The sequence below is a fragment of the Chinchilla lanigera genome, unplaced genomic scaffold (assembly GCF_000276665.1).
Source record: "Chinchilla lanigera isolate Chin_1 unplaced genomic scaffold, ChiLan1.0 scaffold00022, whole genome shotgun sequence".
Classification (NCBI taxonomy): Eukaryota; Metazoa; Chordata; class Mammalia; order Rodentia; family Chinchillidae; genus Chinchilla; species Chinchilla lanigera.
The window spans coordinates 15332097-15349015 of NW_004955423.1; the positions used below are offsets into that span (position 1 = coordinate 15332097).

Genomic DNA, 16919 nt, shown 5'->3' on the forward strand with positions numbered 1-16919 from the left:
GAATAAGAAAGAACACTAAAAACTCCAAGAGAGCAATAGCGAATCACTCGTAACAGCGTACCTGTCAGAATAACTGCAGATTCCTCTGCAGAAACTCTGAAGAGCCAGGAGGGCATGGAATAATGAATTTTAACCCCTGAAAGAAAATAACTGCCAAGACATTACTACATCCAGCAAATCTACCCTTCAGTTTTGAGAGAGAAATAAGCACCTTCTGAATAAGCATGCAAGGATACATAACCGCTAAGCCAGCACTGCAGAAGATACTTACAGGAATTCCACACACAGAAGAGAAACAGTAGATAAGCAAATGAAAATTATAAAAGAATTAAAAATTAGAAAAACAACAAAGTGTCAGGAAATAGTACCTATCTTTTTACATTAATTCTAAATGTAAATCGTCTTAATTCTCCAATTAAAAACACAGACTGGCAGACTGGATTAAAAACAAGATCCAACCCTTTCGGCCTGCAAGAAACATACCCCAGCAGCACAAACACAGACTGAACGCAAACAGATGGAAAATATTCCAGCAAATGGGATCTGAAAGCAAGAGGAACAGCTGCACCCTTACACGACAAAGATGACTTCAAGACAAAATTAGTCAAAAAGACAAAAAAGGCCACTACAGATTGGTAAAAGATGCAATCCACTAAGACAGAAAATTAATATATATATGCACTGTGCGCTGGTGCACCCAATTTCATAAAACAAACACTACTCAACATAGACCCCAATACAGTGATAGTGAGGGGCTGCCATACTCCATTCTTAGGTAGACAAATCAAATAACCAACGGTCACATCAGAGTTAAACTATGCCATGCGTCAAACAAATTTAACAAATGTCTACGTAAGATCCCATCCCTCAACTGCAGAATGAGAAAGAAATCAGGAAAATAATGCCATTTATGATAGTTTAAACAAAATAAAACCTGGGGATCAACCCCACCAAGGAAGTGCAAGACCTCTATAATGAAAAGCGCAGAACAATGAAGAAACTGAAGACGACACTAAAAGATGAAAAGACTGCTCCTGTTCATGGATCAGCAGAATTAATGGTGTTAAATGGGCATATTATGGAAATTGACAGGCAGATGCAATGCAATCCCTATTAAAACACCAATGACCTTCTTCAAAGAACTAGAAAAACCAATCCCAAAATTCATATGGACACACTACAGATCTAGACTAGCCAAGGAAATCCTGAACAAAAACAACAATCTTAGAGGCATCACAATACCCAGTTTTGTTTTTTTCTCCCCAAGTACCGGGAATCCAACTCACGACCTTGTGCTTGCCAGGCAAGCGCTATGCCGCTGAGCTAAATCCCCAGCCCCACAATACCCAGTTTTAAAATGTACTATGAACCCGCAGCAACAAAAACAGTACAGTACTGGCAGAAAAACAGGCACAGAGACAAACGGAATAGAACAGACGACACAGAAACAAACTAGCGGAACTATACCGTCTGATTCTCGGCAAAGGGGCCGAAAACTACATCTGAGAAAAGACAGCCTCTTTTGTAAAAGGTGCTGGGAAAACTGGACATCCACATGTAGAAGATCCAAACCGGAGCTTCCTCGCCTCACACAAAAATCAAATCAAAACTGATCAAAGGCTTTACAGACCTGAAACTGAAACTGCCAGAAGAAAACACAGGGCAAACATCTGCAGTCACAGGTACGCCGAAGACTTCCTCACAGCTCAGGAAATGATGGCAAGAATCAGCAAATGGGCAGCCCTAGGTCAAATTAAAGTTTCTGAACGACAAGGGAAACAATCAAAAGAGTAAAGAGACAGACTACAGAATGGGACAAAATCCTTGCCAGATACTCTTCCAACAGAGGATTACTGTCTAGAATAAAGAACTAAGAAAACCCAAAAAGCAAAAGGAAAAAAAAAACCCTCAAATAACTCGATCACCAAATGGGTGCATGAATGAAACAGACACTTCTCAAAGGAGAAACGGCCAGTTAAATACACGAAGAATGTTCTAACACTTTTAGCCACTGGGGAAATGCAAATCAAAACTACACCGAGATTCCACCTCACCACGGTCAGAACAGCTATCAAGAACACACACACACACACACAATGCCGGCAGGGTGCAGGGGAAAAGGAAACATCATTCGCTTTCAGTGGGAAATGTAAATGAGCACACACACTGGTAGGGCGGTTCCTCACTAAAATACAACTGCCCTAGGACCCAGCTACGCGGCTCCTTGGTACACACGGAGGAACGAGGGTCCGCACGCTACAGGGTTACTCGTATAACCGCGTTTACTGCAGCACACTTCAGCACAGCCCAGGTGGGTTGTTCTCCACCGAAGGGGGGCTGCAGAGAAACTGGCACACACACAAGTGTGCAGTGTTATTGTGCAATAAAAGCAAAATTATGCCAACTGCAAAAAGGGGTGGAACTGAGATCACCATGTGAAGCAAAGTAAGTCCGAGGCGGACAGGTACCCTGCGGGAATCCCGAGGGCAGCTGAGCAGGAGGGAGACTGTCACCAGCCAGGAGGAAGGGAGGGGCGGGGGCGTGAGGGGGGTGTGGGCAGCGTGGCCGTGCACATCAGGAACCGGCAGCCCATGGGGCAGCCCCGCGTAAGGGGAGAGCGGCTGGGAGTGGGGCAGATGCTAATGTAGGTGGGAAAGGCAACAGGTCCTTAAAGAGTGGGGAGGGGCAGGGAAAGCAGAAGAAACAAGAGATTAGGAGATGAACTCGCAAAGCTTAGCGATGACTAGGAAGAAGCGGCTGAGGGCAGGGCGGGCCTCCGCAGCGCAGCGCGGCCTGGAGCACGACACGACACGCGGGACGGGACAGTGAGCCCCTCTCCCCCCTCCTCCCCTCTCACAGTGGGCCCCAGGCCCCCGGCTGCCGTGCTCCTCCCACCCCGCACCTGCAGAACCAGCCCTGCCCGAGCCCTGGGCAAGGCTGGCGGTGGGAGAGGAGGTGGAGACCCGGGGACAGCGCTTTCCGGGTGCTGCTGCGGGCCCACTCGAAGAATGGCGCCGGGCAGCACATCCACGCACACGCTAACTACACTGTGGTTACTTGTGTAACCGCACACACGAACATGTTCACACCCACCCGGAATTCACTCCGAAAGCTCTAATCCCAACCCCGACTTTACACCTCCCTTCACGACAGAGTCCCGCTTTGATCCGTCTGGGTAAATGCACTCGTTCCATTCTGTGTGGGGGACCAACCCCCCCACCCCCCCCCAGACCCGCCTGCTGCCCCTGCGCAGAACACCTTCCTGCTGCCAAGTGACTCCCAGGTGGAAGGAAGGGAAGAGAGGAGGGAGGGAAAGGTGAACAAGGGGAAGGAAGGATCTAAAACAACTCCTTCTAACACCTGACCCAATGTAAAAGCGCCCAGCTTGTTTGTGACTGTCAGAAGACTGCTGCCCCACTTCCACACAGTGGCTTTGTTTTTTCTGTCTTTTGTTTTTTGAGACAGGGTCTCACTATGTAGCCCAGGCAGACCTCAAACGCACAGCAATCCTCCAGCCTCAGCTTCCCAAGAGCTGAGATTATAGGCCTGTGCTACCATGCCCAGCTCACAATTTGTTTTACTGTCATTTAATAAAAACAAAGAAACAGTGACCTCAACTCATGTAAATATGTGCAAATAACGAAGGGGAATAAATATTATAAAAAACTGAATTACCCCTATAGCAGCAAGTTCCATTTCAGTACTATCCCAGTGATCAGTCTGCTCTAAAAAATATATCATTTCATCAAAAACGTCTTCAAACTTCTTTGGATTCTGCAGAAGAAAACAAATTTTCATTCTAAACTCAATGTTATAAAAAGGCTGAAGCCTACAGTAAGTAAGTTATTCTCCAAGTAAGTTTGCTGGCTTGTATTATCTCAGGCAAGTGAATCAGAACACATTTTCAAGGTATGCCAGATGTATTTCATTTACTCTTGCTGTTCCGCTATATTGCGGAAGTCAAGGATGAGAACATTAGTAGAGGTCACAGCAAACCATTTATGATTGAACATGCAGGCCCGTGCAGGCCAGTGGTGGCTACAGCGCTCGCTACCTGCTACCGGGCCTCTGATGCGCCCTTTAGGGAACCTACTCCTGCCCCTGCTTCATCTGCCGAGCACAGGCCGAGCAAGCCCCGGGCGAGTTATGGCGGGAGTTGTGAGTGACTGCTCTACACTTACATGTATTCACTGCTTTATAGTTCAAGCTGTTTCCCGTTTACCACTCAGCTAATCACATACAATCCTCGCAAATGGGGGAACACAAATTCCACTGTACAAAAGAGAGAACAGAGGCTCAGGGCCTGGCCTGGAAAAGCAGGTGCACCAAGAGCTCAAGGGAGACCTGTTTTGTTCTCCACATCTGCACAAACCTTGCATAAAATAAAGTGGGTCCCTGAATCAAGCTCGTGCCATTCTTTCCGCCTCCGTCTTCCCATGAAGAGGAGGAAGAGGCAGCTCAGTTTGTACCCCAGATTTCCGCCACACTGTGTCCTCTAATCCCCTTCCTGATCGGGATTAAGGGAGACGACAGTAACGGCAACAGTGGTTCTAGGGATGGAGTCTCACCACGACATGCACAGATTTCGTGGGAAAATTGTGAATTTATGAGAAGCAACTTGCTCAAAAGGTTGTGGACTTCATACATAGAAAATAACTAAACCCAAGAAGAAATCAATGCTCACTGGATTATTTTTAATATGTGGACCTTCGTAGCTATTTACACAAATTTTTTCAATTAATTTAACGTATTTTAGCCTTCAGTTAAACCAAAACAGTAATAAAAGACTTACTAACAAAACAAGCTTACCTTTTGTGCTTTGACAATTAAAGCCGATAAAATTTTCCTTCCACTCTCAGCCAAGAATATCCTGTTGGATGTTTCTGAAAAAATTACCTAAAAAAACCCATTCCCAAACAAAAGTCAGAAAGATACGTACGGTGAGTCTGAGCAGCCAGCTAACTTTACAGCACATCTACACACAAACCTCTAACGCAGCGCACGGCTCGCGGCAGTATGTCAACAGGCCGACCACAGACAAAGCACAAATGCACTGAAGGGCAGAGCTCTTCAAATGTATAATAAAAATTAAACGGTGAATTTGAATTTAAATCTGCTTAACATAGTTAGAAAACCTAAAATAAATTTATATAGCAGAACATAAACCACAGACATTTACTTATTTATTTGTATTATTTGAGATAGGGTCTCGCCCTGTCACATAGGCTGGCCTTGAACTCAGTATGTAGCTCAGGCTGGCCTCGAATTTGTAGCTGTCCTCCTGCCTCAGCCTCCTGAACGCTGGGATTACAAACGTGCACCACTACACCCAGCTTATTTGTATCTTTTAAAGGAAATCAATAACTTTATCAATGTTTCAAATTTTAAAAAGCTAAAATCCACACTAAATGATAATAACGAGATTCTGAAGTATCTTTTATACCCGAGGCATCACGCTGTCCTGTTCTGACCAAGCGTGGGGGCCTGGGAAGCCATGGGAAGGACAATGGCAAGTGGAGACAGCGGAGCAGGAGCGCAGCCCACGCAGGCGCTGCGCAGCTGTCCGCAGAGGGATGAAAAGAGCAGAGCCCTGCCCTGCGCCTAGGCTCGGCTCCCTGCACAGCGGAAGGTGGCGATGAGCAGGGCCTCTGGCTGCAGAGGGTGAAGATACCTGAAAAGCCTGCCGAACGCAGTGCAGCTTGGCGAGGAAGTCGCTGTCCCCGAGGCATTCCAGCACCTCAGTCCTGTGCAACGAACGGGAGACACTGTCACTCTTCACTCACAACGCAGCCCACTCTGAGTCTGGCCTCGCAGAGGCTTCAATCCCAGGACCTAGCGTAAAACACGCGCCTCCTCCGTACTCGCAGAGCGTGCAAAAACTGCTTTTCTGTTTTACTTGGACCCAAACCGTAGTTCCCCTTATTCTCATAAACACAATTTAATAAATATCGCACAAATATAGCAACGGCACCTTAGTGTGTTTCATAAACATAACCAAAACTGGCACAGTACCTCAGGACTCTCGAGTGAATTTTTCCTTCTTCAACTAAATGCATGGCTTCTTCATAAAAGGGGCAGTGGCAAAAAGACTCCAGGCTGTAGGTCTGCTGTGCTTCTCTGTGCTCTGCGAGCTAAGAACGCAGTGAGTTAGCACAGACGGCACCATGGGAGACGGTACCTGCCTCCCCTATTATCAAGATGCATGAAATTGCACAAAACCAGAAAAATCATTCATTACTTTTTTTTTTTTTTGGTCTTTTTGAGACAGGGTTTCACTCTCTAGTTCAGGCTGGTCTTAAACTCATTTTATAGCACAGGCTGGCCTCAAACTCACAATGATCCTCCTGCCTCAGCCTCCCCAGTACCAGGATTACAGGTATGCACCTGGCCTCATTACCATTTTAGGGATAACAAAACCTAATTTTTTTTCTAATTTCATTTTATGTTAGAACCTACTTGTTAAAAAAAGAACTTTGTAACAAGCTTAGTTCATTTCTAATCCAACTAACTTAAATCCACAGAGTACACAAAATAGCGATATCTTATTGTTCACCAGTAAGGATAACTAAAGAGGAAGGGGGCCCGGAACATCCAAAGAGTGCGTAACAGTATTAACTCATTAAGCAAAGCTTTTCTACCAAAACATGAAAATGGGCTCAATATAGCTATTCTTTTTTGAGACAGGGTCTCACTGTATAGTTCACACTGGTCTTGAACTCACTATGCAGCCTCAAACTCACAGCCATCCTCCTGCCTCAGCCTCCTGAGTGCTGGGATTACAGTTGTGTTCCACCATGCCTGGCTAGCTAGTCTCTCTTCTATGTTGCTTTGATTAACCTTCGTAAAACTGTTCTTTGTGTACTCTCTGTATAGCCAGTTTTTCTGGATGGCACAGCAATCCTGAAAGTTGAATTCGTCTTTTTTTTTTTTTTTTGAGACATGATCTTGCTCTGCAGTCCAGGCTGGTCCTGAACTCGTGATCCTCTTGCCTCACTTTGGTCCTGACTGCTGGGATTACAGGCATGCACTAGCATGCCTGGCTAGAATTCCAGTCCTCTAACAGCATGTTAAAGACAACTGCAAACACTATTTTGTTCAGTAGCCAACTAAACAAAAAGCCTCTGGAGTAACTTTATTTTTTTTAATACCAAAGTTATCCATTTAATGGCACACTATACTTTTTAATAATAGTTTTATGGAGATACTCACATACCATAAAATTCACCCTTTTGAAATATACAGCTCAGTGTTGTTTTTTTTTTTTTTTTTTTTTTGGTATATTCAGAGTTGTGCAATCCACACTGCTTTCTAATTCCAGAACGTTTTTATCACTCCTCCAGGAAAGCCCTAGCCATCAGCAGTCACCCCAAGTTCGGCCTTTTCCCCCGTTCCTGGAAACCACTACCTACCTGCAGGTTCTGCGGAGCTCCCTACAGTGGAAATTTCATGGAAATGGAAAGAAACACTATGTGGCCTTTGTGTCTGGCTTCGATCACTTAGCAAATGTTTCCAAGGCTCCTCCGTGATACAGCACATAGCAGAGCACTTCATTCTCGTCCACAGCTGAATAGGATTCCAGCACATGGAGCAACCGCCTGCGTTTACTCCTCAGGACTGAGGGACTTTTGGCCGTCCTAACTATGGCTGCTATGAACATTTGTGCACAAGCTCTTGTGCAGACACATGCTGCTGACCCTTCTGGCATCCATCTGGAATAGAAGGGTCAGATGGCGACTCCGTTTCACATTTTGAGGAGCTGCCTGCCAGACTATTTTTGCAAAGTGGCTGCCTGATTTCCCACATGACCAGCACTGTATGAAAATTCAAAATTTTACACACTGTCAATAACAACTGTTATTGCCCATCTTTTGTTTTTTGCTGTTTTGTTTCTCAGTGCTAGGGACTGAACCCAGGGAATACTGAGCTCCATCCCCAGTGCTTTTGATTTTCGGGCAGGATCTTGCTATGCTGCCCCAGCTGATGTCAAGTTTGTAATCCTCCCGCCTCAGCCTCCCAAGTGCTAAGTTTACAAGTTATATTATATATGTATTTTTCTTTCTCAGTAGAGGGCATTGAAACCAGGGCCTTAACACATGTTAAGCAAACAGTCCACACTGAGCTACACCACCAGCTCCCATCTTTGTGATTATAGCCACCCTAGTGGATGTGAACTGACCATTTTTCATCTTATCGGTCACTTGTACACTTTCTTTGGAGAAATGTCTAAATGTCAAACCCTTTGGCCATTTTTAAATTGAGATATTTGTCCCCTGAGTTCTAAGAATTTTTATATAGTCTGTATATAAACACTTCATCAGATATACAATTGAAAAATATTTTGTCCCCATTCTGCCTTTCCTTTTTCCAAGGTAGGACCCCTACTACTGAGTTCAAGCTCACCTTAAACTTGCTACATAGCTCAGGCTGGTCTTGAACTTGCAATCCTCCTGCCTCAGCCTCCTGAGCAGATGGGATTATAGGTGTGCACCACCATGCTTGGCTAAGTTTTCAGTTTTAATAAAGTCTAATTCATTTGTTTTTTTATATGTTAACATTTACTTCACAGCGTATTAGTGAAGCCACAGGTGAGAAGGGGACTCCAAGGTCCTTCTTGGGCACACACAGCCCATAGTGCACATGGCCTCCACGTCTCCAAGACTGGTTAGAGCTTTCCAAAGCCCCTGTGACCCCCTCGCTGGCCTGTTTTGTGTCTGTTTTTGTTGAGCCCCTTTCCTGCACCTCCTGTATCATCCAGGCAGGCAGCGTCAGCCGTAAACAAGGGGCCCAGGACGGGCACGAGAGGAGGACTGCACACAGACCGAGCCCAGATCAGGTCGTGAAAGCAAATGCTAAGGCGCTTCGCAGCAGCACCACACAGGCCGGGCGGGGACAGTCTCCCAAGGCTGAGCTGGGGACACGCGGGCCATCAGGCTCCTCCCAGGTGCAGGCTGCACAGCTGGAACGAGACTCGTGCTCAGGACTGCTGCCGAGAGAGGGGTGGCGGCTGAGAGAGCTGTGCTCGGAGGGAGACTCTGCCATTTTTCTTCCATAAATGCTCTCTGGGGCTTTCTAAGTCTTTCCTGTTTTCAGAGTTCTGAAAATTTTGACCTGAAGCATGTTTGCCAGTGTTTTCCTTGCTTTGTGAAAGGGACCTTTGGGCTTTTTTTTTTTTTTAAACCGTGCTGGGGCCCAAACCCAAGGCGTTGCCTGTGCTAGGAAGTGCTTAACCGCTGAACTGCACCCCGCTCCTCCAAGGCCCGGAGCCTTTCTCGGCGGCCCGGTGGCGGGGGCGCTGTGCTCCACGCTCCATCCAGCAGTTAGTCCTTTACGCCTTGCAGCTCACGAAGTCGGCCCAGGGAAGGATTCAGAATAAGGACACTTGTCTCGAGTTCCACAGCTGGCTGGCACATTCATCCACCCTCAGGCGCCTAACTCCAGTCTACACTGCAGAGCGCCAAAGGACACCGTTTCTGTCGGGTCTTATCCAAAGAGCACAGAAAAAGAGGTGCGGACACCGCGCTTTAGGAGAGGTATAAATATGCAGATAAGACCGAGGTTCAAAGCACAGCAGCACAGCGTCAGGAGGTGATAGTATCTGACATGGTGTATTCTCCGTTAAGGAGTGTTTCCCTCACATTTTAAGGAAATAAGTTATGCCCAAGGCAAAGCCTTTTGAAGTCCAAAAAAGAAATCTACCAGCTTAAAAAAACAAAACAAAACAAAAAAAACCCTCAGAATAGAAAGTCTTTATTAAATCATTTTAAAGTTTCTACCATCAAAACAAGTAGGTTCCAAATATCCCTACTAACAGGGAAAAATCTCAGGAAGGCAAGGAAGGCCCCAATTAAACTCTTTACATAAAGTAACTTCTACTAAGAAGTGAACAAATCCAGCAATGAAGAGATTCCAGGCTCCAATCTTGATTTAATGGTTGATCTGCTTACTTGCTGGTTGGCTGAAGTTACGATGTGAATAAGCCTTCTAAAGAAGGCTTGCGGCCGCGAACACGCATCACACTGAAGATCTGTGCTTCCTAGCAGGGCATAAACTCTTAAGGGACAATGACAGCTCAAATTTATTTGAATCATTAATCTTTGTTTGTTTGTTTGTTTTTGTAGTTTTTCTTCCGGTACCGGGAATCACTCACGACCTTGCGCTTGCCAGGCAGGCATTTTGCCGCTGAGCTGAATCTCCAGCCCCTTTAATCATTAATCTTAACATTTTTAAAGCAAAATTACTAAAGTGTTGGTTTAAATTCTTATTTCAGAATATATTTTACAGGAAGAATTTTTCAATAAAATTCTTAGATATGCTTTAAAAGTTTCATAAAAGATTAACAACTAGAGCTGAGATGTTACTTTGGATGTAGAAGTCAGTAATATGGTTTATTTATGCCAGGCATGGTGGCACACACTTGTAGTCCCAGCACTCGGGAGGCTAAGGCAGGAGCATTGTCGCAGGTTCAAGGACAGCCTGAATTACACAGTGAGCCTATCTCAAAAAACCCAAAAACAAGCCAGGTGTGGTGGCACACACCTGTAATCACAGCACTTGGGAAGCTGAGACAGGAGCATCCCCGTGAGTTTAAGACCAACCTGGGCTACATATAGTGAGTTCAAGGCTAGCCTGGAGTACAGAGCAAGACACTATCTCAAAAAAAGGTTTTTTTTTTAAAAAAAAGATTTAATGCCAGAAATAGAGAGATGCAATTTACCATGAAAAAGGGTTCTTTTTTGCACTAGTTGAAACCTGAAGCTTCCTCTATTTCTAAATTATTTTCCCTACAAAGGGTAGAGATAGAGAGACAGATACATTATGCATGCTAGGGAACTGCTCTACCATTAAGCTTCATTTCCAGCTCTCCAAACTTCATTATGATACTCTCAAAAAGAAAACTGCTACTATAGTAATACTGTACTGGTTTACACCAGAGCATCAGCCTACCTTATTAGTTCTCTCCTGTATTTCACAAGTGCCATAAAAATGATTGCAGAAGAAATCGAACAACTCAGTAACACAGTTACAACAAAAATGAAACAAAACAGAAAAATCCCACACGTGAAGGAAGTAATGAAAAGATTTAAACATCCTAATACTTCTCCTGCCTCTATGAGACAGACTCTGGAAAGAACAGGCCTTATCTTCCTTGACATATGATGATCTTGCTGAATGAGAAATAACACTTTTCCTTAAACCATTAGTCCAGACTCAGGCCTCTGAACAGCGCTGAACGAAATAACTTTGAAAGTCCCAAAATATTTTTGTTTGTTTGCTTTTGTTCTTTGAGACTGGGTCTTGCTATGTAGTCTGGGCAGGCCTTGAACTCATGTAACCCAGGCTGGCCTCAGATTCATGGTGATCCTCCTGCCTCAGCCTCCAGAGGCCTGAGATGACATGTGTGTGCCACCATGCCTGGCCCAAAACAACTTTAATAGGCTACGTTCCATGTTAATATGAGCTACTTTTTACATGTTTACATTTTCCTTTCAAATCAGCCACCTAAAATTTCAAATAGGACTTACAGCTAAAGAAAGGGGGGCAGTAAAAAAAAAAAAAAAAAGAAAGGGGGGCAGCAAAGAAAGCAGGCTGATATCCGACTTCCTAACTCACTACAGGAAAGCAATGAAAAACGGAATGAACTTTTCACTTTTCCCCTGGTGCCTCCCATGCCCTCTACACTGGCCGGCCGGGCTGCGGAAACGGAGCATGCTGCAGAAGGGGGAAAGGGGTTTCGGAAGTCAGGTCCTAGCAGTCACCACTGCCACTGCGCTGTCCTTGTCCTTCGGGGGAAGCTGGGCTGACACTTAGCAGTGCTACACTCAGCAGAAGGCCTGCGTGCGGGAGACAGGTCTGCACCCAGGGCAGCACTGCCTTGCTGCTCATGTCAGAGAGTTATCTGGCGAGCAGACCCTCCAGCCCCAGGTAAACCATCACACTTTTTTTTTGTTTCGAGATAGGGTCTTGCAAAAAAAAAAAAAAAAAAAGAGATACGGTCTTGCTACGCAGTTCAGGCTGGCCTTGAGCTTACTTTGTAGCCCAGGCTGGTCTCGATACTCCTGCCTCAGCCTCCCAAGTGCTGGGACTACAGTGTGCGCCACCACACCCAGCAAACCCCCACACTTTTATAGAAGAGAAATTGTATTTCGTTTTCAGATTTTGATCATTCTTTGGCTTTGCAGATGCTAGGTAGTAAGCATTCTACCACTGAGTTATATTCTAGTCCTGCCAATTTGTTTTTGTTTTTGTTTTTTTCAGACAGGCTCTTGCTGTGTAGTGCAGGCTGGCCTTGAACCTGCTTACGCAGCCCACCTGGCCTCAAATTCACAGTGATTCTCCTGCCTCAGCCTCCCGAGTGCTGGGATTACAGGCATGGGCCAGCACACCTGGGAGCCCCACAATATTTCACCAAAGATGAGTACTATAAACTTTAGAGCCGTGCAGTTTCTTGGATATTGTTTCTCATACTGGGAAAAATGAAAAGGAACAGAAGTTCTTCTCCATCAAAACTACCTGACCGTATTAAATAGCAAAAGGAAAGAGAAGCAGCTTTCCAGCAGTGAGCGCCACTGTTCGCACACTACTATATTTACACTTGCTCTTTCTTCTGCCCATACCTTCCTAGCACATTTTACTCTTTTTTGCAAAATTACAAGCATACACTCTCCATGATAATTTTTTTTATATACTGACATGTGTCCTCATGTCATTAAAAATTACAAAAAATGTTTACGGCTCTATAATATTTCAAATTACAGATGTCTATAATTTGGCATTCGACTGCTTTCAGTTTCTACTATTAAACTCCCACAATCAATATCATTACGTACAACTTTTGAATCAGATCACTTTTGTGGAATACAGACCTAGAAGTAGATCTGTGAACTAAAGAGGCTGCACACAAGCCTTTCCATCAAGGTAGCACTCTGCGCTCAGCTGGGGCCCGAGGCCCGCAGGTGTTTACGTGTCCCCCTCCCACAGAGGCCGCACATCTGTGCACGCATGCGCACAGCCAGGAACACTCAGCTGGGGACCCCGGCGTCTACCACGTGGACGTGCTAAACCAACGGCAGCGGCGGAACTAAGTTACAGCACAGTGGCAAAACTGTACTATACGGCTTTAAACGGAAGAGAGAGAGTCTCATGAGGTACAGACAGACCCTACCTCTGCGGCTGAAGCGAAGGAGTCGGTGGATGCAATGCTCAAGGTGTCCCGGCGGCCAATGTCGTCTGCATTTCCCTTCACTGTGATATCCGTATCCTTATCTTAAAAGCGAAAGAGGAGAAAGTTCAGAAAGGGATTTTCCTCGTCTCGGCCACATTTTACTTCTATAGCTTGTGTCCCACCTGCCCCCAGTCTGTCTGTATTTAGCCTACAGAGATCAAAGGGACACAGCAGCGCACCCGTGGGCCACAACCCTGACGACACGGTCCACGCACAGCTGCGGCTTGATTCCGAAGCAGCGCACAGCGGCGAGGGCGCCGAGCACAGGCGTCACTTTTAACACGAAAACAAGACTGAACCTAAGTTTGGATTAAAAGGGCTTCAGATACACAATCGTTTTTAGATTACCTGCCAGACAGGGCAAAATCAGCACAGACCAAAACCAATTTAAGTATTCTTCAGGGTTTAAGGTCTGCTCTAAAAGCTGAACACCCAAAGCCAGGCTGTAACCCCAGCACTCTGGGACCCGAGGCAAGAGGACTGCATGTTCAAGCCCAGCCTGGGCAGTTTAGCAGGACTCACTGAGACCCTGCCTCAAAAACTAAAACGGGCAGGGAAGTAGCACGGTGTCACTCTTCAGTACTACCAAAAAACAGCAAAACAAAACGGGAACACCCGAACAGGATGAGATCTAAGTCCCGCGTATTTAATTCTGCTTAAGGGCCAACTACAGCTGCTCCAGTTTAAAGATCAGAAAAGCTTAAATATTTTGGAAATGATTTATCTGGCCAAAGACAGGCTACCTATCAGCTATGCAGAGCATTTGAATGTAGGCAGGAAAATCTTCACATACTATTATCAGGAATCTACTTGATGACATTAAATTTTCAAATACTATTGATCGATTACACTGTAGCAAATAACTGATGTATCTCAAAGTTTATCACAAGTACAAAAAGCACAGAATGAAATATATGCAACTTTTTCTTACTTTGATTCTCAATCCGAAATTTGTCAGATACTTTATCTTCTTTAAATAAAAATGTGAAATTGCCTTGGCTTTTATTTATCAAAATTTCTATTCCATAATTCTTCCATAAATAAAATTCACTGCTTTTACCAGAAATCTCGCAAGTTCTCTTTCAACCCCTAAGCACCAGAAAATATCACATTTGTGACTTGATAGGGTAGTATACCTTTTAGTTTATTTTAAATTCGTAAGTTATGCAATTGATTATATGCCAAGTTCTAAGACAGGCAGATAGATAATAAGACACAACTGGTACAAAATTTATTCCCACTCAGTATCAAAAATAATTGTACATGTGGCATACTTTTTCCTATTTTATTTCTGATGAGATCAGATTCTATATTTTAACTACTTACCTTTTATTTTATTTTATTTTTGAGACAAGGTCTTGCTACACAGTCTAGGCTGTCTTTGAACTTACTATGGAGCCCAGGTTGGCCTCAAACTCAGTAATCCTCCAGCCTCAGCCACCTGAGTGCTGGGATTACAGGCATGCAGCAACTATTTGCCTTCAAAATTTAAATTAGAATTGATTTCATATGAAGTTTACTTTTTTTGTTTGTTTTTTGAGACAGTGTCTCCCTATGTAGTTCTAGCTGGTACTATGTAGCCTAGGCTGGCCTCAAACTCATGGCAATCCTCCTGCCTCAGCTTTCTGAGTGCTGGGACTACAGGCTTTAGTGACCACACTGGCTCAATCCTTTTAAAGTACCGTACCTAACTTTTCAGTTTAAAGTCCTACTACAAAGCCAGACATAGTGGCACATGCCTGCAGTCCCAGGAATGTAGGAGGCAGAGGCAGGAGGGTCACTTGAGCCCAGGAGTTTCAACCAGTCTGGGCAACACAGTGAAAACCTCATCTGGAAAAAAAATCCTTCTCCCACTGACTATTCATAGGACAAAATGGTTGCACTGAGGTTAAATTATTCTATTTCAAAAATACTGTAGAGGGCTGGGGATATAGCTCAGGGGCACAAGCGCCTGCCTGGCAAGCTTAAGGTCCTGAGTTCAATTCCCAGTACCCCCCAAAAAAAAAATTCTGTAGAAATTTAGTTTTCCACCAAACTAGAGAATAAAACAGGACTACTTTATACTTGTAAACAGCTACAAAACAGGTATCTTTGGAGACTCAGTTATCGGCAAAAACTCTAATTCTCTTTTCTATACATCTAAAACTTTTTAAAAATATACACCAATAAATAAATACATATGCATACTTTTGAGATTTTAAAAATTTAATCAGCACTTATAACTGTCAAAGCCTAATTTTCTTAATTTCCTTATTATTTCTCATTATTTACATTACCTGTGCCAAAAAGAAATCACAGTAAATTTTCATTCTGCTAACGTACAATGTGTAAAGTGTGAAGAGAGACTAAATTTACAAGTCAATTAACTCTTGGTTCCACTGCTTTTTGCTATTTTCAGCACGGCACAGACATTTATCTTGTGTCACTTTACCTTTCAGACGTTACCCTTGAGCTGCTAAAGGTCTGCTCTACTTCAATCAACAGAAGCCAGCCGTCCAATGTCATCCAGACCAGTTACAATGGCTGCATTTTATTTTTAAAAAGAACACACACACACAAACACACACACACACGCATGCATACACACACGCACGCACGCACATGCACACAAAATCTAACAAAGGAAAATGGCTCAATTCCAGAGGACCTAGAAAGATGTACTCATTAAATCCAACTTCATAACCCACAAGCCATCCCTCTTATTCAGTAACTGTTATGATTCCTGGAATGGCAGCTTAATAATCAGGAAGAGAAATAACACATCTGTTTTTTACATAAGCCAATAAAAAGTATTAAAAAAAGAATCTTGGGCAATATCCTAAACTAACTTCTTTCTGTGTATCCAATTAAAATTTAAAATACTCTTTCTACAAAGTATCAATCTTGATCCAACACTGAAAGACAGGAACAGAATAAAAATGTGAAAACCAAAGGCTTCATCTCAGTATTTTCAGAAACTGCATATTAAATATTTCTTAGCAGAAAAAAAAAATGCTAAAACCAGAGTGAGATATCATTATGCACCTACCGGAATGGTTAAAACCACAACGAATTCCACTGTTCTTTTCCAAGATGTACAGAGATGGAAACTCTTACTGTGGAAACACCAACTGGTGGAACCACTCTGGAAAGTTTGGCTTCATCTGCCAGAGTTCAAGATTATGTTCTCTAAGGCCTAGCAGCTGCACCCTTGGGTATGTTTTACGGGAATGTGTGCTCAATGCATAACCGTTCCCAACAGTACTGTTTCCAATAGCCCCAAACTGAAAAACTAAAACCACTCTCCAACGACCAGAGTATGTGCAAACGAGGGACTGCATTCGTGCAACGAATCGCTGCAACCAGCAACAAGAGAGCAGTGTCAGTCTCACCATACAGTTGGTGAAGAATGAGACATCCAGCCTCATTTACACAAAGCTCTAACACAGGCAGACTAAACTACAGGGGTCTGGGTTATGTGCTTTGTTGGTAAAACGCTGAAGAAAAGCTGGACAATAATTGTGTGAGGATTAAATGAGTTAATATATGTAAAGATTCCATGTTAGCAATTCACATTAAGAGATAAATATACTATAAACTGTATTTTTATGTAACTTGGCTGAATATATAATACAGGACTGGGGATATAGCTCAGCGGCACAATGACTGTCTGGCAAGCATGAGGTCATGAGTTCAATTCCCTATACCAAAAAAAAAA

General features: G+C 44.0%; 1 protein-coding gene across 4 annotated transcripts in view; it reads right to left on the minus strand.

The window, feature by feature from the left end:
* Fam73a (family with sequence similarity 73, member A) overlaps positions 1–16919 on the minus strand; it is a gene marked incomplete at its 3' end in the record, with an annotated part of 84704 nt that overhangs the window by 10441 nt on the left and 57344 nt on the right. For all 4 annotated transcript variants that reach the window (XM_005385215.2, XM_005385214.2, XM_005385213.2 and 1 more), the window contains 5 exon segments: positions 3676–3774; positions 4810–4896; positions 5672–5744; positions 6013–6131; positions 13163–13263. In XM_005385215.2, coding sequence (XP_005385272.1) covers positions 3676–3774; positions 4810–4896; positions 5672–5744; positions 6013–6131; positions 13163–13263 — 479 coding nt within the window.